The 24,548-nt window shown below is 38.7% G+C and overlaps 1 protein-coding gene across 3 annotated transcripts in view; it reads left to right on the top strand.

The window, feature by feature from the left end:
* Positions 1 to 3,107: 3,107 nt before the first annotated feature.
* The window catches only part of DDX6 (DEAD-box helicase 6), a 35,678-nt gene continuing 14,237 nt past the window's right edge, over positions 3,108 to 24,548 (top strand). Inside the window, exons 1-10 of one of the 3 annotated variants that reach the window (XM_074215210.1) lie at positions 3,108 to 3,181; positions 6,208 to 6,677; positions 10,594 to 10,657; positions 11,177 to 11,281; positions 19,159 to 19,288; positions 20,469 to 20,615; positions 21,256 to 21,350; positions 21,971 to 22,093; positions 22,958 to 23,086; positions 23,610 to 23,726. In XM_074215210.1, coding sequence (XP_074071311.1) covers positions 6,478 to 6,677; positions 10,594 to 10,657; positions 11,177 to 11,281; positions 19,159 to 19,288; positions 20,469 to 20,615; positions 21,256 to 21,350; positions 21,971 to 22,093; positions 22,958 to 23,086; positions 23,610 to 23,726 — 1,110 coding nt within the window. In that variant the 5' untranslated portion in view covers positions 3,108 to 3,181; positions 6,208 to 6,477. Of the gene's footprint in view, positions 3,182 to 3,501; positions 3,605 to 3,825; positions 3,887 to 6,207; positions 6,678 to 10,593; positions 10,658 to 11,176; positions 11,282 to 19,158; positions 19,289 to 20,468; positions 20,616 to 21,255; positions 21,351 to 21,970; positions 22,094 to 22,957; positions 23,087 to 23,609; positions 23,727 to 24,548 lie in introns of those variants that run through there. The other 2 variants (XM_074215209.1, XM_074215211.1) reach the window with 2 other exon arrangements.

Below are 24,548 nucleotides of genomic sequence, written 5' to 3'. Positions count from 1 at the left end.
CCCAAATGTTACCTAGTATCTTCATAGTTTAAAATTCAGAAAGGAATAAAAAAAAAAGGAATTGAAAAATATTGAATGAAAAAGGCTAATACTTCTAAGAGTTCCTGATTTAACAAAATATGTGTCTTTTGTATTCAAAACATTGCTCACTAGGAATATAAAGTGACCTACTCCCTAACCTTAAGGAATTACAATCTAATCTTGCCTTCTACTTATAAAAAAAAGGCAAAATATCTCACCTTTTATGTTTCTGTATAGCTTCTAGCAACATTAATCTGGAGGAAGTAGACTTAATACTTAAGCTCATAAGCATTTATTAAGCACCTATTAACTATATGCCACTGAGCTAAGAACTAGTTAAATACTAGTTAAGCAAAATAAATGCATTAATCAAGTTCAATGGTATATGCTGTTAATAACTCCATAGTCCCCCACTCCTGCAAAGGTGGAGTCCCTTCTTCAACGTTAGGCAATAATGTAGTAAGTTTTAAATTTTAACTATTCTATTTATATTTTTGCAATTATAGTGAATATCATTTCCTGGTCTTGTTTACTTAGTATTAGTTCACACATCTTCCCTACAGTTTTCATTTTCATGTTTTATGGTATAATAATATTCATTAATTTTGCTCAACAGACTTTTTTCCTCTTCTTTCTGCTTTTTTTTGTTGTTGTGATAAGTGATGGTTCTCTGAAGGAAGACAGGAAAAGAAGGCTACACTGGGAAATAAAGGTAATGTAAAATCAAAAGATAAAATACAGCTTTAAAAATACTAGCTGAATGAGGAAATAGAATTTTTAATCCTCTGTCCAAAAAGGAATAAGATAGCGCACCTTTCTGAATACAATGTTTTTATACTTTGGTCATTGGTTTAATGCAGTTTCTCCTTTGATTTGGATACACTGTCTTCATAGGTAATCTTTCTTAGCACTGGACAAAGACCACCTGAGAGCAAAGCAAGGTCTACTGGTAGCCAAATAAGAACCAAATGAGGCCTACCAATGGTTCGCAGCTGAACTCCTCAGTTGGCTAGGCTGTTAGATAAGAGTTTGTTAAAGCAGGCTGCCTCTGAGGTATTGAAGTTCTACTAAAATCTGCTTTGGATGGGTTGGTGAATGGCTATTCAAACTGTGGTAAATAGATGTAATGGAATTATTACTCTGCTAATAAGAGATAAGAAATAGGACAAACATAGAAAAACATAAAAGTTTTACATAAACATACAAAGTGAAGCAAGGAGAGTCAAAAAGACAAACATACATGATAACAGCAATGTAAGAATAACTACCACAAAATAGTTGAAAATGAATGCTGAATAGTTTTAAAGTAAGTTTAGTCCAAAAGAGAAGAGAAAATGTCTTATACATTTGCACTAATGGGAACCCCCGTGTTTGGAAGACTGCATAAAATGTTAGATATTTTTTCTATTGATTCATTTGAGGGAATTTGAGGGAAAAAAAGAGAAAAACTCTTTTTCTCAAAAAGATCTGTTATAAAGGGATTTTTATATGGGAGGGGGAAGGAAACAAAATTTATTAAAAATAAAATAAATCTGACTGAAAGAGTTTAAGAAGAAAATCAACTACAATGAAGATCATGGTTAGAATACATTTTTCCAAACTTCCTATCCTGTCCTACTGAAGATCCAAAATAAAGCTTTTTTCCCCCTTCATTTGCTGGACCCTAATTTTCACATTTGAAAACTGGAACAAAAAAAAATCTATTTTATTTATATTATTTATTTTGCTTAACTAGTATTTAACTAGTTCTTAGCTCAGTGGCATATAGTTAATAGGTGCTTAATAATCAATTTTTCCATTAAACAGAGAAGCAGAAGGTTACTAAGATTAATAAATGCTATATAAATCCCTTCCTTTGGAGTATGGCCCTAATAGTGGATAAACTTTGTCAAAGTGACTTCTAAGGACCGGATACTGTTAAAACAGAGGATAAAAGACTGTTGTCCCTGCTCTGAAGGAGCTTAGGGTCTAATAGAGTTGGTGAGCTGCCGGAATAATATGGAAAATCAAATACATTATTGGACACGACCTATATGAGATTGTTTGATGATACTTGTTACCGAGGTTTTGTTTTTCTTTCTTCCCCTCCCCCCATCCCCAGGGGTTGGGAGAAAAATAACAGATTTTATCATTTGAGGAAAATGTTTTTTTCAAGGCAATGGGGTTAAGTGAATTGCCCAAGGTCACACAGCTGGGCAATTTTAAGCGTCTGAGGCCGGTTTTGAATTCAGGTTCTGACTCCAGGGCCGGTGCTCTATCCGCTGTGCCCCCTAGCTGCCTCCCGAGTAAAATTAATAAGAATCAAACAATACTATGAATTTGTGGCTCATCCCGTGTGGGTGGAGGAAAAATAGATTTTTAATTGGAAAAAAAAAAGTAAAACCAATTTGAACAAACCTCTGAAATCCCTTGCAGCTGCGAAATGGTGCCGGTCCTGGGAGGGCCGGCTCCAAGAGCTCGCCCGCTCCCTCTCGGTGGGGGCAGACCCCCTCTCCCTGGCTTGGCACTCGGCCGCGCCCGGCGGCCCGGCTGGGCACGCCGCTCTGCCCCCTCCCCCCGTTTCCGCTGCCCCGCACGGACGCCGGGCGCCAGCCTCAGTGGCCCCGTCTGTGCAATGGGAGGCGAGGCGGGCGGCGGGCCGCGGCCGCGCGCAGTCCGGGTGAGCCTCTGCGGCGGATCCTCGCCCCGGCGGGGCGCCCCCCGCGCTGCCCGCCCCCCCCCCGCGCTGCCCGCCCCCCCCGCGCTGCCGGGCCCCCCGCGCTGCCCGCCCCCACCCGCGCTGCCGGGCCCCCCGCGCTGCCCGGCCCCCCCGCGCTGCCGGCCCCCCCCCCCGCGCTGCCCGCCCCCCCCGCGCTGCCGGGCCCCCCCCGCTGCCCGCCCCCCCCCCCCGCGCTGCCCGGCCCCCCCCGCGCTGCCGGGCCCCCCCCCGCGCTGCCGGGCCCCCCGCGCTGCCCGGCCCCCCCCGCGCTGCCCGCCCCCCCCCGCGCTGCCCGGCCCCCCGCGCTGCCCGGCCCCCCCCGCGCTGCCCGGCCCGGCCCTGCCCTCAGGACGCGCCCCCTGGCTTCGCCCAGCAGCCGGCCGGGGTGCGCGGTGGGGGATGGGGAGCGGGGGTGCCGCCTCCGGCCACAAGCGGGCGACCCCCGCCGCCGGGCAGCATCAGGTCGGTGGTCGTCCCGAGTCCCAGCCCCGCGCCCGCGCCCGCGCCCCCGCCGGGGGGGGGGGGGGCCGGAGCGGGCCCTCGCGCCGCCGCCCCGCCCGCCCGGGGCCCCTTTTGGGGGTCGCGCCCCGGCCCCCCCCCCACGCCCTGCCGCCGAGGTGGGGGGCGCCGGCCCCCCCCCCCCCGCCCGGCCTCCGCGGGGCCCCGGGGCCATGGGGCGGCGGCGCAGGAGGCGGCCGGGCCCCGGGCTCGGCCCGAGCTCTCGCCATCTTGAGGGGAGGAGGAGCCGCGGCCGCCGCCATGCGGGGAGGCAGGGAAAGAGGGCGGGCGGCGGCGAGCGGGCGGCGAGGGAGGGGGCGCGGCGGCGGAGTTGGCTCGGCCCGGGCGGCGGCTCCGGCGGCGCCGTGAGAGCGGGGAGCGGCGGAGGTAGGCCGGGCGCGGCCGGGGCGCCGGGGGGGCCGCGGCGGGCGCCGCCGGGGCGGAGCGCGGGGGGCGGCCCGCGGGGCCGGGCCGAGGGGCCGCGGCGGGGCCGGCGCCGCGCCGGGCCGGGCAGGGCCGCGGAGGGCCGCGCCGGGGGGCGGGCGGGCGGAGGGTTTCGGGGAGGAAGGCGCCGCCGCCATCTTGGGAGCTTCGAGTCAACAATAAAGGAGCCGGGGAGCGGGCGGCGGCGGGCGCGGCGCGGGGACACGGGCCCGGCCGGCCGGCGGGGTGAGGCGCCGGGGCTGCGGGGCGGGGGCCGGGGGGCGCCGGGGGGGGGGGCGCGGGCCCGGGCCGGGGGGGGGCCCCTCCCGGGGCGCGGGGGGGGGGCAGCTGCGGCGGCCGGGGAGCTGCCCCTCCCCCCGCTGCCGGGCCCGCACGGCCGGGGGCGCTGTTGTGCCCCCCGCGGGCCGAGGGAAGAAGGGGCCGCGGGGCCCGGGGGTGCCCCTGCGGGGCCCCGCGGCGGGGGACCCCATTGTTCCCGGCCGAGCCGGCGGGCCGCGGCCGCTGTGGCGCAGATGCCATTGCGGGGCTCGAGCCTCTTTTGTTTTTGAGGCCGAAGGCAGAGGCTTCGGGGGTGGAAAATCCCCGAGAAATGGGCGGCCCGGGGCCCCGAGCGCTTCTCCCCGCGGCTCCCCCAGAATTAAAGCCCCCCCAGCCCCCCTCCCGAGCCGCGGGCAAACTGCGCCGCACTTGCGAACAAAGCTCGCGGACGGCCCGGAGTTTTGGGGTGAGAAACTGTCATCTGCGAGCTCCGGCCCCGGAAACGCCGGAATGAGAGCTGAGCCGGGAGCCGCCGGCCCGCCGGCCTCCCCGGCGCCTTGTGAGAGCGCAGCCATGAAACTTTGGGACGCACGGGGGGGCTTTTCTCCCGGGGGCCGCCTTGTGGCTCCCAGAAGTGGGGCTTGTTCGTGCTGCCCGGCCGCGCGGTCTGGCTGGAGGCCGGAGTGCCAGCGTGAGCCGCGGCCTCCCTTCCTAACAGTCAGGGTAATGTTCAGCCACACAAGTTGCCCTCTTCATCCTCTCCACACTTCGCTACCATTAATTAATCCTCACAATCTTCTTGTGCGAAGGAGGTGGTAATGTGGATCGTCGTTGTATAAACCTGTCAAAACAGGAAGCTGTTTATTACAAAAATGGTATCAAAATCGAGTAGCTTCTCCACCGTGATCTGCTCAGGTGTCCAGGAAAAAAAGATTTAAAATTTTCTTTTTAGTTTATTTTAGCAAAATTCCTGCCTTTTTTTATGAGCAAATCAGCATGAAATTAAAAAGCATTCCCATTAGGGAACTTTTTTTTAAACAAATTTCATCGTACCATCCGAATTTCAGAACTTGTATATTCAGAATTTGACTCGAACACCTACACCATCTTTGTTTTTTTATTACACGTGTCTTTTGTCTGCAAGAAAGTTAGTGAAGCATTTCTTGAGCCTTTGCGTTTCTTTGTGGATCAGATGCCATTTACTATATTTTTTAAAAAATATAAATGATTTAGCGTTTTTTGATAGTTCATCTTCATTTTAGGAAGTTGACCCAGTCTGCATTAACAATTTTTGATTTTTTTTTTCTGACATTTTTACAAGTTTACTTAGTATTTCATAGACTAACAGTTTGGTTGCTTTTTGTAAAAGAGAAATAGTTTTGTTTCTTATGTGCCTTTTGTTTAATGTGCAGTGTAAACTTGGATATGGCCCTTTTAAAACAAAGTTTTCTTGGAATTAAAATTTAAATTTTTAAAATATTTTTTAAGTTTTTTGGTTCGTATCCAAACAAAAGTCTACATTTTAAATTCTTAGAGATAGTAGACATTCCAATTGACGTTGGCTTCCTCTAGTACTACTTAAAAGGACAACTTCCCAAAAAATAAATTTCTTTTCATAATGTTGGAATCTTTAAGTGCCAAATGAAATTCATACAGATGTGAAATTTTTTTTTTGCCAGATAATGTCAAGTTGAAACCTGAATCTTATTTAGCTTTTCAAGACTCAGTTTAGCTTGTTACCTGAAATAGAAACACAAAATAGAGGAATTATCCAGCCATGTTGGTAGATGAGCTTCCATCATGTAACTCTTGTTAGAATACATTTTGGAGTTATAAAACAATTTTTAAATAAAATTAATTCTGATTCAGTCTCTGGTTAACTAATAACAGCTAGCACTTAAATAGTGCCTCGGGGTTTGCAGGGTTCTTTACAGTTATCCCATTTTTCACGAGGAAATTACCACTGAGAGATATTAAATGACTTTATCAACTCAGATCTTCCTAAGCTCTTGAACACATCCTTACGAGTTTAATTTGTTTTAGAAACTTGAATTTGAGTATCTTTTTGCTTGGATTTTACTTTGGTTTGAGGACAGTATGATGTCTGCACAGCTCTTCATTTCCCTGGATGAAGGGCAGCTCCTAAATATAAGTTTATACTGACAGTTTAAATGGTAAAGACTTCAAATCTTAATTTAGGGGGTTCCTTAAGAAGATTTGATTTAATAGAAAAAAGCATGCTGTTGTTTAATTTCAAATGTTGATTATTTTTTTTTTCTTCATTTCAGATTGAAGTGATTAAATTCAGATATAACTAAACTTTGTTAGAGGGCTTTTTTTAAAAAAAGTTGTTTCAGTGCATCAGAGCAAGTTACTACTGCTTTACCGTTCAGAGACTTACAGGTGCTTGCCTGCATTGCAATAAAGGACTCATATATTGAGCAAGACTTATATTTATCTCTTCGTTTTGGAGAGTCTAATAAACTGTTATTACAGTTTCTCTACTGACTTTCAAAAGTTTTGAAGTCTAAAAGAGACACCTTTACAAATAACAAAGCATGAGCACGGCCAGAACAGAGAACCCTGTTATAATGGGTCTATCCAGTCAAAATGGGCAGCTGAGGGGCCCTGTGAAGCCCAGTGGTGGCCCTGGAGGAGGGGGCACACAAACACAGCAACAGATGAACCAACTGAAAAATACCAACACAATCAATAATGGCACTCAACAGCAAGCACAGAGTTTGACCACCACTATCAAGTAAGTATTAATATTAAAGGTCATAGATGTTGTTTTATATTGTTGTTTTAATGTTGACTTGTATATGTTTGGGTTTTTTAACTAATTAAATTTACAACTAAATAGTTATAAATGAAGGACAAAGGAAAGTACTGAAGCACAGTCACAATCTCCAGAATTATTTGTAACGATATATTTAAAAACAATCAAAATATGCAACTTCCGACTTTCATAAATAGAACAAAAGGCTAGAAATGAGACCATGAGTTTCTTTACCAAATGTCATTGAAACTGTTGTGTTCTAGTTTGAGTTTTTCCAGTGTAACTTTTTGTTTGGTTCTGTAACTTTACAGTTCTGTTTATACATCAAACTGATTTAAATTATTTCAAGTTGTTAATTTTGAAGTCACAAATGTGTTAGTTGCCTGTGATCTATAGACAGCATCACCCATAGAAGTATTACGTTTTATTACATAATTTCAGTTCACAAAACTTTTTGTTTCAACATCCTTTTTAAAGAAAATAATTTATATCAATAGGTTGTTTTTATATTGCCTAAGTTTCCTTCTGTATCTTATTGTTCCCTCTCAGCCATCCTTTATAACAAAGATCTTTTTTTTAACAAAACAGAAAAGAAATTAGCAATACCAATCATCTGTCAAAATAAGAAGTGTTCTACCCCCCCCAAGAAATCCCCTTTTTTCTTACTCCCTACTCTTCTACCATTCCTGCCACACAATTACTTGCCCAAGATCACGTAGCTAATGAGCATCAAGTGTCGTGAGACTGGATTTGAACTCAGGTCCTCCTGATTCTAGACCCAGTGCTATATACACTGTACCATCTCGATGCCCCTCCCTCCTTTCTGAAAAAAAAAATCAAGAAATGTTTTCTCATATCTCTTCTTTGGGGTCAAACTCATTTTTTGTAATGTTGTAACATTAATTTTTGATAGTTTTGTGACAATTGTTTTTTCTGTCATAGTAGTCATTGTGTATAGTGTTTTCTTGTTCTGCTTTTTGCCTGTTTCTCCTTAACATCCCTTCTTGAAAATACTAATAATAAGCAAGGACAAAAAAAAAATCCATGCATAATTTAGAATTTTGAACTATTAGGGGGAAAAGTGTAGATTTCAAATATTCCCAGTTCTCTTTGTTGTCAAGTTAGATAGACAAGGGCCTGGAACCTGGAGTATGTATGGAAGAGCTTGAGTTCAAATCTGCCTCAGACAATCATAGCTGTATGACCAACCCTGGGCAAAGCATTATTCCAGCTTCAGTTTACTCCTACAAAATGGGGATGATAATAATAGCATCTCCCTTGCAGGGTTGTGAAGATAAATGAGATATTTATAAACAGACTTTTTTAATTCTTAAAGTGCTGAATAAATGCTGTCAGGTTCCAAATTCTAGAGACTTGCCTTTACTTTACACTTTAAAAAAAAAGTTTCTTAAAGGCAAAAATATAGGCGAAGTTTGCTACTTAAAGGGTATATTTTAGTTAAAAGTAGTATTTCAAAACATTTAAGGTGGTTCTCTGATATCTCTTAATCTAAATGACTTCTATTTTTTGAAGAGACAGTGTGGTATAGCAGATAGAGTGCTGGCCGTAGTGTCAGGAAAAACCCGAGTTTAAAACTCCACCTTGACACTCATTAGCTTTGTGCAATGAACAACTCACATCACTTCTGAACCTCAGTTTCCTTATCTGTAAAATGGAAATAATAATATTTGTAGTAGGTACATCATGGGGTTACCATAAGGATCAAATAACCTAATGTATTTTAAAGTACTTTAGTATCAGTTTTTATTATCTTTATTGTTTGAAGGCTAGAACAACTGAATCAAGCCCTAGATTATTTTGTTAAGTTTGACAGATAGCCAAGACCAGTCCAAGTCTAGACTCTAAATATAAATAGATCTGTCACTCTGAGCTTGGCCACTGAGTGATTGCAGTCTGCGTGGATGTAGGGAAGAGCCACGACATCAAATTATAGGTTCTTAAAAATATTGAAAAGGTGACTCTTCAGTCTGATTAGGACTATGAAATAAAGATTAAGAGCTTTAATTCAACATCTGGTTTCTTCTGTTATTATAATTGGCTTCATCTGACAGCAGATTTTTTTTTCAGTCTAGATTTTGGTATACATTACTCAGTATTTGTTGTGTGTGTGTGTGTGTGTGTGTGTGTAGTCCAGTTCTTTCTGTTGCTTCAGAAACACTTTAAGAGAGCATGGTGACACTTTAGAAAGGTCTTATAGGATAACCTTAAATCCTATAAAAAATTGGAAGTCCATGGAGAGTCATCTAGTCAAGAGGAAATTTTAGATGAATTTGTATTCTTTTAATTTTCCAGAATTAGCAGTACAAATTTACTTTATTCCCAATATGCTTCTTGGGGATTGGATAAATTATCAGAAACAGAGTCTAGAATGTTTCTCATACTTTTTGCAAAACTGTATTAAAAAATATCAATGTGTAAATATTTGCATACACTTTAGGTTATAAGGTCTTGGAAGATTTATAATTAACAATAACTCACATTAGTGTAACATTTTACAAAATGTTTTCCCTACAATAACTTTATAAGGTAGGTAGTATAAGTAGTAATATCCCTGTCTTATAGATAAGGAAATTTATTCTTTTACTTATTACCACTTAGTAGCTGTTAACATTAGACAATTAAAAGACCTAGAACTCAGGTCTTCTTATTACAGTATTCTTTCTGTTCTGTCATTCTGACTAAACTTTGATCATGTTTTCTAAAAGAAACAAGATTCTCTGAATAAAGTAAATAATTAATAGATTTGAGTAATATAGCTTTTGTAATTTTACTCCTTCAAAAAGTAAGTTTTTTTCTAAGTTTAATTCCTTCAAGTTCCATTTCTTCCATGGTCATCCCAGATGACTAGCATGCATTTATTTGTTCTTCTGAATTCTTTCTGTATTTACTGTCTCATCTACCTTTTTGACATTTGATCACATATGATCTCATTTAAATATTTATATGTTTTACTTTTTTTTTTAGATTGTAAATTCTTTGTGAAGATGAATTACCTTCTGTTTCTTTTTTTGTCAGACTTGGGACTATGTATACAGGAGTTGTTAAAGATTTAATTGAATTGTATCCTGTGGCCTTGGTGTCCTGCCACATTATTTATTTTGCAATCTATTTTCAGAATTTGTGGGGTTACTGGTTGAGGTGTTCATTTTGTAGATCTCCTGAGATTAGCAGAGGGGGATAAAAGGACAAGTAGAATACATGTGTTGGGGCGGCTAGGTGGCACAGTGGATAGATCACTGGCCCTGGAGTCAGGAAAACCTGAGTTCAAATGCGGCCACAGACACTTAATAATTACCTAGCTGTGTGGCCTTGGGCAAGCCACTTAACCCCCATTGCCTTGCAAAAAAAAATACATGTGTTAACAGTAGTTTTGATCATTCAATGTTAAGGTGGGTGGTGCCTTTTTAATAAAGAATAGCAGAGAGATCATAACTATAGTGAAGAAGTAAGCAAATCATCCTTATAAATAGGACTTGCATTAAAAATATTATTGTTTGCAGGCATTTCTCTACAATTGTCATTTTCTGTTACTTCATATTGTATTTTACTTCTTGATTTTTTTTTTCCCATAGCTGTTAAGCATTTTTAGGAAATTAAGGGGATGCTATCTGCCTTTTTCAACACATGACTAGTGAATTACATTATCATCAGGAGCATATTTTTCTCAGTTTACTTATCTCTTTGGCACTGCTGAACAATTGTGAAGAAATCTGTCCTAACACTACCTACCTAAGGGAGTGGAAAAGGGGGATTATTATCATTGTTTAAAGTTTATAATTTATGAAATAAGTTTTAGTTTTATAATATGCTGCTGAATAGTATTGCTACAAAATCATTTCTAGTTCTTAAATTTCTCGTGTTTTTTTTTCTTCAGACCTGGTGATGACTGGAAAAAGACTTTAAAACTCCCTCCAAAAGATTTGAGAATCAAAACTTCGGTGAGTTTCTTTTAAAACACAATTAGAAAAATAATAGTTGAGGTATAACAAAGTAAACCAGCTATATAATTTTGAGGGAGCACTTTTGAGATTTGAAGTGGAGGCAGGGATGACTTGATGAAATCAAAATTGATAGGCTCATAGATTTAGAATTGAAAGAAATGTTAGAGATCATTTCATCCAGCTTCTTTCATTTTACAGCTTGATGTAATAATTGACACCCAGAAAGATTAATTGATATGCCTGTGTTCTCATCTTTTAATTACAGGAATACTTTAATTTTTCTGAGTGATATTTTATTTCTTTGGGAATGCTGTATTTGTTTAATTACTTAATAACATTACTATCTAAGATAGTTTAAAATTATTTTTTGGAAAATCAAGGATAGTTGGGGTGATAAGTTGGAGTAGAGAATAGTCTGTTTTGATTTACATTTGAATTGTAGACAACCAAAGGCTCTCAGGCTAGATGTACGTTAAATAATAGTTACGGTTCTCTCATTGGCATATTCTTGACTAGGATGTGACCTCCACAAAAGGAAATGAATTTGAAGATTACTGTTTGAAACGGGAGTTACTGATGGGAATTTTTGAAATGGGCTGGGAAAAACCATCTCCTATTCAGGTATGTTTGAAAAAACATGAATATCCTGCCTCTTTCTTAACCATCGCTCCCTGTGTGTAGATTTAGATATGTGTTCTTAGTTATCTGTTGGGGGACATATAAATATTTTTTAAAATTTTGGTGCCAAAAGTTAGAAAGATGGACATAATTTCCTTCTATACTAGAGTGAAACAGATGATTTAAGACTACTTGTGCTTTCAAGTTTGAGCAGACATCAAGTCCCTAACAATATTCCTAGCCTTAGAAAGTATAAGAGGGCATGTGCTGTAGTCACAAAATTGGATCTAGAAAGGACTATAGAAAGGTAACTAGAGGACACCTAGTCCATCCCACACCTAACTGATTTTCACAACTTCTGCATCCAGCAAAGTAGTTGGTCAGCCTCTACTGGAAGATCTCCAGGGAAAGAGAAACTGCCATCGTTTACTGAGCTGCTCCATTACACTTTGGCAGGATACTGATTGTTAGGAAGTTTTTTCCTTACAGTAAGATTAAGTCTTAGCTTATTTATAATTTCCTCCCATTGCTTTTAGTTTTGCCTTGTAGGGACAAGCCAAATAAGTCTTATTCCTCTTTCCATATGAAACACTTCAAATGCTTGAAGATAATAACCTTGCTCTACTATTTCTTCTGTTCTTCAGGTAAACTACCCAAACTCTTTTCAATTGACCTTCAAATCTTGAGGCTCTTCAATCATCCTGTTTACTTTTCTCTGGACACACTCTAGTTTGTGATTCCTAAAGTGTTGTGGCTCATCTTAATAGATTTGGGCAAATATTTCAACCTACCAAGATCTTTTTTGATATTCTTTCAGCCTATTTCCTATCTCTTTTAGCTTTCTGTCTCCTGGAAGTTGGATAAGTGTGCTTTATCCAAGTCATTGGGGGAAAAAAACAGTTAAATAACACAGGGTCAAATTAATGAAATATTTTGCTCAAATCTCAGTTATCTAGGTCTACAACATTTCTCTGAACTACCAAAATAATAGCCAAGGGATGTTATCTAGCATGACCTGTTCTGGATGAACCCCTACTTGTTTTACGTTCCCATTTTCCTTGTTAGAGAAAAATAAGCAAAGTAAGATTCAAGGAATTGTCCCTCTTCTTTGTTGTCTATTATTGCCTTATCTTCTGAACTTTCCTTTCCCCTCTCAGTAGTTCTTTCACTCCTTTTTGTGGCATTTTCCCCTAGTATAACTTTTTTCATTAAATTCAAGTTTAATTCATCGTAAAATTCATACACTTCCTCATCACTGTCAAAACTCCCATCCATTCACTTGTCCTCATCTGTGTTTGTTGACGAATCACTGTCTTAAGAGAGGCTCTGACTGCTCTCCTACCTGTGCTCTGGTCTGGGGTTGACCACAAGCACTCTCTGGGCAAGTCTGGTACGTGGACACATGCTTATTAGTCCATTCTGTTTTATGAACCCAAAGCACCAATTTAGTCCTCCTTTGAAATCAGTAGCTTCTTTTCCATCAGCAATTCTTCCGGCCTCATGTTGAACCATCTTTCTGGACACAGGAATTCCATTGGCCCTTTGCTCTTCAATCCATCTCTTCAGTTCCCTCTCTAATTCAGGCCATTTGGCTGACTTGCCTCTTGTGGCCTTCTCTGTCATGATGTTTTCGGTAGGGTTTCTTCTTCCTGTAGCCAGTCCTGGATTATTTTCTCAGTTGGAGGAGATCATGGAGATTTGAATTGATAGGAAAGACTTCTAGAGGGGAATTGGTGTTAACTCTTTAGCTGAATCTTGAAGGACAGGTAGTTTAGGAGAAAGGTAAAACATTCTTAATGGTGTAAATGAAGGAATAAGTGTGGGGCTTTAAAAATAGTGAAGAATAGACTCTGAGTAGAATAGAATAAAGGCTATTACTGGAAATTAACAGAAGTCTGATCATGTCACTCATTCAGACTCGACTCCAAGAGATTCTGTTGCCTCAAGGAGCAAATGCAAAATGTTGTTTGGCATTCAGAACCCTTTGTAGCCTAGTCCCATCCTACCTTTCCAGTCTTCTTATATCTTATTCTATAATACATAGTTTACCATCCACTGTCCCTGACTACTTGACTTTTTTTTGAACAAGACTTGAGTATTTTCTTATGTCTGGAATGCTTTCTATTCTCTGATCTAACTACTGCTCTCCCTTTCTTCCTTTGAGTACTAGCTAAAATCCACTTTCTTCCAGTGTCTTCCCTCTGGCAGTTATTTCCTACTTGTCTTATACATAGCTTCTTTTGCATATATTTGACTGCATGTTGTCTCTCCTATTAGACTGTAAGCTCCTTGAGGGCAGGCACTTTTTTTTTGCCCCTTTTTCTATTTCTAGCAGTTAGCACAGGGCCTGTAACATAACAAGCATTTAATAAAATGCTTATTTATTACTGATTATCAATCTATTACCACTTTTTGATTTGCACCTTGTTTTTGTCCATACTATGCCTGTACATAAAACCATGGGTATTCTCCAAGGCTCAGTCCTAGGCTTCCTCTGCCCTCTTTGTCCTGTCAAGTTTGATGATTTCATTCCCTGCAGTGGATTCTGTATCATTTCTTTACAGACTGTCTTCTGTGTTTTAGACCATACATTATTGGAGCTTTCAATATGAATGTACTTCAGGCATCCAAAATTAAGCATGTTAAAACTGAACTTGTTAGCTTTCTTCCCCTCTTCCAAACTCTTCCCAATTGCTGAAGCATTAGCATCCTTCAAATTATGAAGGTTTACAAGCTTGGTGCCATCTTTGACTCCTTATTCTCCTTGACCCCATATATGCATTCAGTTGTTAAATTTTGTCATTTCTTCTCATATATCAGTTTCTGCTCAGTTGCACAATTACTGTACTAATCTCAGCCTTTATTAGTGTTTACCTGGACTGTTAGGCTCCTACTTCATCTCTCTGCTTTAAATCTTTTCTCATTCTAAATCATCCTCTACACAGATGCCAAAATGCTTTTTTCCTAAATGCAGTTTTGATCATGTCAGTCCCTCCTGCTTAATATATAAACTCTTCTGTTTAGCATTGAAAACTCTTCACACCTTTACACATCACTCTCCATGTTCTCTGTGGTACATTGTGGTTATTCTTTATACTCCCATCTCCAGTCTCTGAGCCTTTGCCCTGGCTTTATTCCATGGCTGGAATGTAGATTCATTTCTCAGATCAGTTTTTAGAATTCTTTGCTTTCTTCAAGACACTTCTTGAACATCACCTTCGGAAAGGAGGCCTTTTCCTGGTCCCTCTAGCTAATGGGACTTTTCCATCTGAGCTTACATTTACATTCTTTCTATTCTGCTTCTGTATGATAAAGTTCTTCTGTTAGAATGTGAGTCCCTTAAGAGCACGGACTAGTTAAAAATTTTCTTGGTATCCCCAGCCTTTACAATTACTATGTCCTTAATATGTTTGTATTGATTAATTGAACTGTCCTATTAACCAACATACTAGATAAGAATTTTGTCAAATATTTTAAGTCACGATATCTATATTTGTCTCATCTGCCAATTGATTCCTTTTAAGTGCTTACAGACTCTTTAATAATCTAATCTAAACTTGTCAATTTAATGTTAAATTTATTAATGTCATTTCTAGGAACCTCCTTTTTTGTCTTTAAGAATCCGGCATTAGCCTGATAGTCATTGCCAGTGTTCTATTACCTGTTCTGTTCTACGGGAATTTTCTTAAATTTCTGGTAGTAGTTCTGATATCTGATATCTTTTCAGTCCCCTAGGATAGAATTCTTCTGGTTTTAGAGACTTAAACTTTATTTAAAAGCAACTTTATGATTTTCTTTTTAACTGGAAAGCAGTGCTCCTTAATGGAGGGAGAAGAAGTAAGAAAGCACTTGGGTAGTCCCACTTTCTGTTCTGTTGTCTGTTGGTAGCACTTAATGGTTTCTTAACTGTTTACAGATGTTCTTCCCTATGCTAAATATCAGGGGAAAGATAAAGATAAGTAAGACTCAGTCCCTGACTGCCTGGTCTTTACCATTTAATCATTGTGGTTATGCAAGTGAATACCAAGAGGAAGAAAGTGCTTAAGAAAAATTTTCTGCCCATATTAAATACTTAGTGTTTAGTAAAAGTTGTTGAGCCTTTATAGATAAAGGGCTAAGCAGATCTAAGGAAGGAAACTTTTTTTTTTAATACTGAGAGGAAAAAATCAAGGGTCACTTAGTGAAATAAACTCTCTTCCCTAGAGCAGTTCTCCATTGCCCATTTCCTAACAGCTGTTGGATATCTCTCAGTAAGACATACCCTTATCCCTATAGATTCCTTGTTTGTAAAATAGTAATTATAATACTCGTTATCTGCCCTAAGGGGCTGTTGCAGGGAAGTGTTATATTTAAATAAAATTATAGAAATGATTTGGCATTATTGTAACAAGAGTTAGTGTAAGCATTATTATCCCCTTTTTACAGATGAGAAAACTGAGACTCAGAGAGGTTAAATGAGTTGACTACACTAGTCACACAACTAGTAAGTAGCACATATGGGACTATGAACCCAGATTTTCTAACTCCCGAGTGCAATAGTTTTCCTCTGTATGTCATATATTGCCTTCCTATTGGAAGTCAGTATAAGCCCTTAAAGTATTTGAGGTAGATAAATTTCAGGAGCAAAACTATCTGGAGGGAATATTGATTACATCCTCTAGCATATATTCTTTGTCCCTCATTTTAAGGATGAAGAAATTGAGACCTGAGGAAATTTGGTAATTGCTCACTTATATAACTTGAATTTTTGGGGTATCTAGCCCTTAAGGAATAGGAAAAACAGCCTAGTTCAAAACACTTGAAGTTGAAGTATATGCTGGCATGAGGGGAAAAAAAATGTCTAAAGCTCTCTTTTCCCTTGGAATTTTGTCTTCTATGACTTCATTCTACCCAAGAAGCTATAATTTTAATAGTTCTCAGTACTATCTATATATCTATCTTATCTATATGTTCCATTTTGCCCTGTGTATATATGTGTGTGTGTCTGTGTGTGTGTATGCGTGTATTCATATTCTGTTTTGCTCTGTTGTTTTGAAAAATCAACATGTAAGAAGCCAGTGGAAACATTAGACTGCAACTACATGCTCATTCACCTTCCTCCCCAGTTCTCTGACTACCCAGAACAAAACTAACAAAACTGGGGCTTTTAGAACAGATGGCTCTTGAGACAACTTTCACATCAAAAAGCCTAATAGAAAGAATGGGATTTTACTGGGCTTATTGACACTATCAGAAAAATACTTGTGGTTTTACACTTTAGTGAAGAGGAATAAGACACTTCTCAGATTTTGAGTTAGTTTAGGTAAAAGAAAAACCCTTTTAAAGCCAAGGGCTTTGAATACTTTTCATACTCAGAAGTCCTTTTCTGTTGTCACATGTGATGGCATGAAAATGATCCCGAGGTTGACATGTCTTTCCCCCAACTTACTGGAAAAGCTCATGGCATATTTAAGCAGTGAATTCAGTTGAATCATGTTGTGTCTGTGCTTCATAAAACAGATATTATAGTACTGATCCATCATCACCATTAAGACATTTGTTTGAGGTTATTTTATAGAAGTTTGTAGAAAAAAATTGTAGGAATTTTTCATTTTTGTCAGGAGAAAGAATATTCAATAGGAAATTTTTGTGAAATTAGAAAATTTTACAAATCTAAAATCACTTTTCTTAGGAACATAAAATGTATTTTTAATATTTTGATTTTGCTTTCAGTTCTTATGAAAGCAAATTTTTATAATCACAGTGTGCTGGAAGTGTCATTTCTAATCCTTGTATAATAAATGGTTCCTATGTTTGATGTCTATTATATTCCTAGACCTTTGAAGCCCAATATAGGAGGTCGAGATATCTAGACCCAAGTCTAGATTAAAAACTCCAATAAGACTGCCCACATGCAAAAAAAAAGCATTGATTCTCTTGTGAAAAGAGTGGTGTCCCCTGGAGGCAGAATTGGATATTACTCTTTCATTGAAGTATTCTACTTCTACTGCTTATAGTTCTTTCCAACACTTTTACATAAAAAAATTTTTGTGACATTTTAAATAAATGATTTTGAAGAAGCAGTATCTGGATAGCAATATATGAATAATTTGACTATTAAAATTCATTCTTGTTTTTTAAAAACTACATTTTTTTAATGTCATTCTTTAAGGATGGAAATGTCCATCTACCTCCCCATTCCTGTGCCTAAGCTTGATGTTCCACACCTCCTTCCCTTTTTTATTTCTTTTTGTAGTGATAATAGATTGCAACAAATTTTTTGCCTTGGAGGAATGCCATTTCTGATCATGGCATTAGTACCTAAATTACCAGTTTACATTGACAAAAATTTGGCCATAAAATAATTTTTCTTAGTGCAAATCTAAAAAAGCCAGACAGCGGGGCGGCTAAGTCATGCAGTGGGGGTTGGCTAGGTGGCACAGTGGATAGAGCACTGGCCCTGACTTCAAATCCGGCCTCGGACACTTAATAATTACCTAGCTGTGTGTGGCCTTGAGCAAACCACTTAACCCATTTACCTTGCAAAAGAAAAAAAAGGCCAGACAGCTACCATATTGGAGCATGGAGCTTCATTCATATTATTCTCTAATGAACACTGCCATTGTAAGTTGTTCTCTCCATCCCAATAATGTGACCATTATAGATGGTATAGCAACTGGAGCAGTTGCACAAGTTTATTACTAAAGAAAAACTTTGAATAGAAAGCAAAGAAGTAAACTGTCCAAGACTGAATATAGAGAGACACCATTTCTTACATTCTTCTGACCTAGAAATCAGAATAGAAAAGGATTTTTTTTATCCATCTAATCCAGTTTGTGTGTGTGTGTGTGTGTGTGTGTGTGTATGTGTATGCAATAATAAATAGTCTCTGCAGCATCTCCACAATGAGTGGTTGTTTTTTTACTTGAAGACCTATAATGATGGCTATTGCCTAAATCTTCTCTGCAATTTCCACTCATTTGCCCTTTGGGGACATGGCCTGGTTCTAGCTCTGGCTTTGTTGCTGTGCTTTTTTTGCCAATTTGTGGTATCTTTTTTAATCCTAAATTTCTTCCCCTATAAAATGAGGAAATTGAACTAAATGATCTTTATGGTCTCTTCCAAATTGAATATATTCAGTCTACAATATTTGAGGTTCAGATGTTTCACAAAAGAACTTCATTGGCTTAAGTTTGGTTGCTTGAGCTGTTTTTTTAGCTTTGTATTGTAAAAAAAAATTTTTTTTGGCCAAATAAGGTGTTTACCTAAGTAGTCATCTTAGTACCTCATGCCATAGCGGTGGGGAATGATCCTGTGAGAACTTTTAAAGTTTCATTGGGTTGGGCCTTTCTCTAATGCTTTTCAGGATAACCACTCTATGTTGCTGAAGACCTTGTCAGACTTTAGCCTAATAACTATGATGATAGTGACTTACTTGGTCACCAGAGTATTCAGTCTGTGAGTGTTTTCCCATATAAGATGGAACTGTTATTATCTAGTAGAATATATTCAACTCTGTTGAATGGTATTCTTTCTCCTTCCTTTGCACTTTTATATATTTAAATAATTGAAAAAACTAGATTGTAATTTTCATAAGTATATAAACTCACATTTTTATCATTTTATATCCTCTACATAATATGGTACGAATAATAGAAACTCACTAAATTCCTATTGATGGTCATCTGTTTTATGTCTTGCACTGAATTTTAAGCTACTGCAGTGTTGTATAGTTTTATGGCAATCAGGAAAATATTGGTCAGTGATGATACTGTAAACGTATGCAACTGATCTTCACATATTTATATATTTTTGTGTAATGTCAAAGTCTTAAAAGTGGACTACATCCAATTTAAATGCTGCTTTAACATAATTTTGTATTGTCTTGTCTATTTTCTTAGGAGGAGAGCATTCCCATTGCTTTATCTGGTAGGGATATCTTAGCTAGGGCTAAAAATGGAACTGGCAAGAGCGGTGCCTACCTCATTCCCTTACTTGAACGGCTAGACCTGAAGAAGGACAATATACAAGGTCAGTTGGAGAGTTTCCTATGGGAATATCAGAGAAAGCCTACTATAGAAATTATTTTCCCCTATATTTTCTAGATAGTGTGAAAAGCTAAAGCAATTGTGATTTGTATAGTTTGCTTAAAATTCTTTAAATTAACAGCTTTTTCAGTAAGACAGACACATTGGTAAATAAGGCAGAATAATCTAATAAGCTGAGTAAATAGAGCATATTAGAAAATTAGCCTTAAACTCATCATTCTAATTGACTTCCTTAGAATTACTTTGCAAATAGTCATTTATTCATACTAAGCACAGTTATCTTTGTGTTTATAAAATGCAAAAATTTGGATATTTAGCTATTTTGAAGGTGACAATAATTATAGTACCTTTATAGTCAAGGGAGCCACTAGTCTACAACAGAGGAGTAAAAGAATAACCCCCAGGTCCTTCTCCACCTTGGAAAGGTAGGTAAGAGAAGCTAAGAGAAAATTTGGGTTTAGCATGTTTCTATAAATAAAAGACTTTAATTTTTCCTAATCTGTTGTTTCACCTCTCCTTGGAGTAGCTGAAAAAAACTTTTAGTTCTTGAGCAAAGTTAGATACCATTAAGAGTCCACATGATTCAAGAGAGAAAAGTACTAACTTAATACTCAATACTCAGAAGACCTGTGAGTTCTTGTTCTGATTCACTCATTAGTTTTATTATCTTAAGTAAGTCACTAATTTCAGTTTCTGTATCTATAAATTTAGGGTAGTAACACTTGTTCCTGCCTATGTCTTAAGGAATCAGTATAAAGATAAATAATAAAGTATTTAAACTGTGAAGTATGTGTGTTATATGATAATGAGAGAGAAGAAATGGAAGATATTAATTCCTAGAACTAGGTCACGAAGTCCATAGTAAATATGTGATAGTAATGCCTAGGCAAAACTGTGCTGAATGCTTGATCCTTTCTTGCGTTGGGGGTGGGGGAAGCAAATTTTAGAGGAACAGTATATTTATATCATAAAGATGTGGCTATATTTCATTATCATATAGAAAGTATTCAGTTTTTAAGATTTAATTCATTCTTTTGTTAGGTATAAGAATTCATGCTCCAAAGGACAATTCTTTTTGCTCCTTCAATTCTTTTTTAAGGTAGTAACTTATCATAGAAAGTAATAATGTAACTCTATTCTTTCTTATTCTTGAACTCTGCCAGCAATGGTGATTGTTCCTACTAGAGAACTAGCCCTGCAGGTCAGTCAAATCTGCATCCAGGTCAGCAAACATATGGGAGGGGCCAAAGTGATGGCAACCACAGGAGGAACCAATTTACGTGATGACATAATGAGGCTTGATGATACAGGTAGGAAATTATAATAAAACTAAGGTAATGATTAATATCTTGCTGGTATTAGTGAAAAGTTCTCTGTTATTCTTTTGCTTTCTGTCTTTCAAAAGAAGAGTTTATGGGGTAAGCTGAAGGGATTGATCATGTTTTATGTGTGACATTGTCTAGCATCATTCTAATTATAGATTGTTCAATGAATAAATTTCCTGGGAACAAAGTTTCTATTAGCAAAGTTTGTTTGGGCTTAGAGAGGATTAGAGATAATCCTCATAAGTTCCTCAGTGCTGGTGGTGCTTCCTCAGGTGTAAACATTTTGAGGATAGGCCAAGGCCTCATAAAGGGCTAGACTCCAATACCTTGGTCATTTAGGATTAGGGAAAACATGGTATGGCCTATAACCAACCATATGTAGTCTCTAATATCATGCAGCGGTCTGAGTCTATCTGAAGATATCTTCTATCTTTTGTTCATCCTCCCATGAAGGGAGGTAAAGGTACATTCATTCTTTGAAAAAGTTAGGGAGGGAGAAGTTGTTGCAATAAGTTGAGAAGAATCAGCATCTAGAAATTGACTTCCTCATTAATAGAAGAATTACTTTACTCAGTGTTAGTTCACATCACATAAGTGATATATGCATTTTAAAAATTTTGTGCAGTACATGTGGTGATTGCTACCCCTGGAAGAATTCTGGATCTCATCAAGAAAGGAGTAGCGAAGGTTGATCATGTCCAGATGATAGTATTGGATGAGGTAACTTCTTTTATTTGGGAAAAATACTATTACAACAGCCATAATAATGACAGTTATGAGTTTATCTCATTTGATCCATTAACTGCTAACAATAAAATAATAACCACTTCTATTTCTCTGATAGATCCTCATCTGATCTAAACTCAGCTTTATTTGCTCATAAAACTTATTTACCCTTATCCCCTGTGGATGATAAAAGTTCAGCTTTATTTATTTTTCAATATGAGTGCCAATAGTTTCGTATTGTTATTTTACTAATATTCTAATAAGTTCGAGAGGAATCCTTGTCTTGGAAGGTGACCTCTTCATTAATAAAGTAGTTATTACTACATTATGACTAAGCAATTGTTGATCACTTTTACCACTTCTTTCAGAGAAATATTTGTGAATAAATTCAGCAAGAATGATTATCTTTCTTAAAAAGATGACCTTGAAGCCCAAGAATGTATCCTATTGTATTTTATGCCTTTGGAAAATAGGGATAACAGTATATAGAGCTTGTACTCTAAAACTAGAATTGTAAAGATGTTCCATGGATTCCTGAATATTGTTCCCTATTAACCAAGTCTGGAAATTGCGATGGGTTTGTTGTTTAAAATTTTTGTCCATTTCTATTACAGGCAGATAAATTGCTGTCACAGGATTTTGTGCAGATAATGGAAGACATTATTCTCACGCTACCCAAAAACAGGCAGATTTTACTATATTCAGCCACTTTCCCTCTTAGTGTTCAAAAGTTCATGGTGAGTATTAGTTGGTTTAATTGGATTCATTTGCTTTACTGAATATCTTTTTGTCTATGGGGTAGGCTTTTATTTTTCTCCCTATCAGTGAGACATGTGTTTTTCCCATTATTCTTTCTGCCATGTCATAGGCAGTGTCTACTTGATTAATTTATAACGTCCAATTAGTAAGATTACTTGCTTCAAGATTAGGCAGCTGAAAGAAATAATTGACCAAAAATTTTAGTTTTTACTTTATACTTTGGCATCTTGTAGACATAGTTTTAAGTATTGCAATCAATTGCACAATAGATGGCACAAGAAACATTGCACAGTAAACCCCATATGTAAGGTAACTGGAAAAAAAAGATAAGAATAGTTAACACTCTTGTGTCTACATCTTTAAAACGTGCATTCCTTTTTGTCATGTCCACTTGGAATGATAATTATCTTCTCCTATGAGTTTCTGCTAGGATTTATTAGTCCTTCAGTTACAATTTATTGTTGTTCAGTCATTTAAGTCATACCCAACAATTTGTGACCCACATGGGGTTTCCTTAGCAAAGACACTGGAATGGTTTGCCATTTCCTTCTTTCGTCTTATTTTACATATGAGGAAAGTGAGTGAGCAGCAGGGTTGAATAAGTGACTTGTCCAGGGTCACACAGCTAATTAGTAAGTATCTAAGGGTGGATTTCTCTGCCATCTAGCTGCCCCTCAGAACTACCCTTCAGGATCATTTTTGATTTGTTGACAGTTAACATTCTTGTTATAAAGATATGGTAATCTTTGATGAGGGTTGTATTTGGTTTTCTTTAAGTCTTGTATTAGAAATGGTTTTATGTTCATTGTTGATACTGTTTTTGTTCATTCTTTTCTTCTTAGAATTCCCATTTGCAAAAACCCTATGAGATTAATCTGATGGAGGAGCTAACTCTGAAGGGAGTAACCCAGTACTACGCATATGTAACTGAGCGCCAGAAAGTACACTGCCTCAACACACTTTTCTCAAGGGTAGGGAATAAACTTCCAACTGCTAAACATCGTAATTCACTAAATTGCAACAATAAAATGTAGGTGATTTGTATCAATAGGCAAACATTTTCACACACCTTCACTGTATCAAGTACCCTAGCTTTTCTGGGTTCTGTTGTAAAGGTAGAATCACAATTATTTATTTGAACTTGATGCGGTGTTGTTTAGTCTAAGCACTTTTAAACTTGATTCTAAAACAGAAATGACCTTATTTCACCTCTGACCCTGTAGTTTCATTTGTAGTCATTATGAAAATTAATTTGACTAAGAAAAAATTCGAAAAGAAAATGTGAATTTTACTTTGATTTCAATTCATTTGAGCCCACTATAAAGTGAAGGGGGAAAAAACACCCATGCACATATTTAGAATTATTGTACTCTTGTGCATTTTGTGGAGGCAAATTTCAGATGATATGAAAAGGAAAGGTTGCCTGTCAAGAAGTTAAAGCTCTAGCAAATTGAATCTTTGCTCTTTTTGCCAATGTCTCTTTCCTGTGCTTAGCTCCAGATAAACCAGTCAATAATTTTCTGCAACTCCTCTCAACGTGTTGAACTATTAGCTAAGAAGATTTCCCAATTGGGCTATTCTTGCTTCTACATCCATGCTAAGATGAGGCAGGTGAGTATGAAGCTATATGACACTAAAACTTTTCTTTAGTTATTTCTAAAAGTTTTGGGACATTTTTATTTTCTACCTTAATGGACTCAGTAGGGTTCATCCTTCCCCCCAATTTTCTCCCAGGTCAGTTAAGAATGTATTTTCCCTTTTTCTTTTTGAAATTCCTTACAAAAAGGATCCATTTTGGACTTCTCTAAGTAGTTTCAGAAAAATTGAATCTAAAATTTTTAGATTTGAGTTCTTTTGCTTAGTACAGCCTTCTAAAGTTCACATGGTGAAATTTGATCCCAGTTTCTGCAGTTCCTTTGTACAAACTGGGATCAAAGTATTCAAAAAAACTCTAAACCCTCTTTGGGATTTGGAAAAATGTTCAAATAACTAGTCATATTTCAATTGTTCATGAGGCATAAGAAACCCTCCCTGGAAATACATCTTTTAATTTGGAAATATAAGTGGTACAGGAACAGTCCATAAGGATAACATATTGCCTTTGAATGTTGCTTTGTCCTCCAAGAACTAGAAATATCATTAAAGTACACTTTACCTTGCAGAAATCAACTGTCTTGGGGTACTCTCCATAGAGCCATAGATTTCAAGCTGGTAGAGAATATAAAGACTATCAATTCTTTATGATAGAGATAGACTGATGCCCAGATAGAATAAATAATTTGTCAAATTCTATTTAGTTAAGGATAGAGCTCATATTTGGAGTCGGGTTCTCTGATTCAATATCTAGCATTCTTTCTACTATACCAGACTTCATTACATTTACAAACTTATTTTAATTTGCTGATTGAGTGAGAACTTAAACATTTTTTTCTC

This window comes from Macrotis lagotis, chromosome 1 (genome assembly GCF_037893015.1).
Source record: "Macrotis lagotis isolate mMagLag1 chromosome 1, bilby.v1.9.chrom.fasta, whole genome shotgun sequence".
NCBI lineage: Eukaryota > Metazoa > Chordata > Mammalia > Peramelemorphia > Peramelidae > Macrotis > Macrotis lagotis.
Note: the sequence above shows the minus strand (reverse complement) of the source record. Positions and strands in the feature narration are given on the sequence as shown.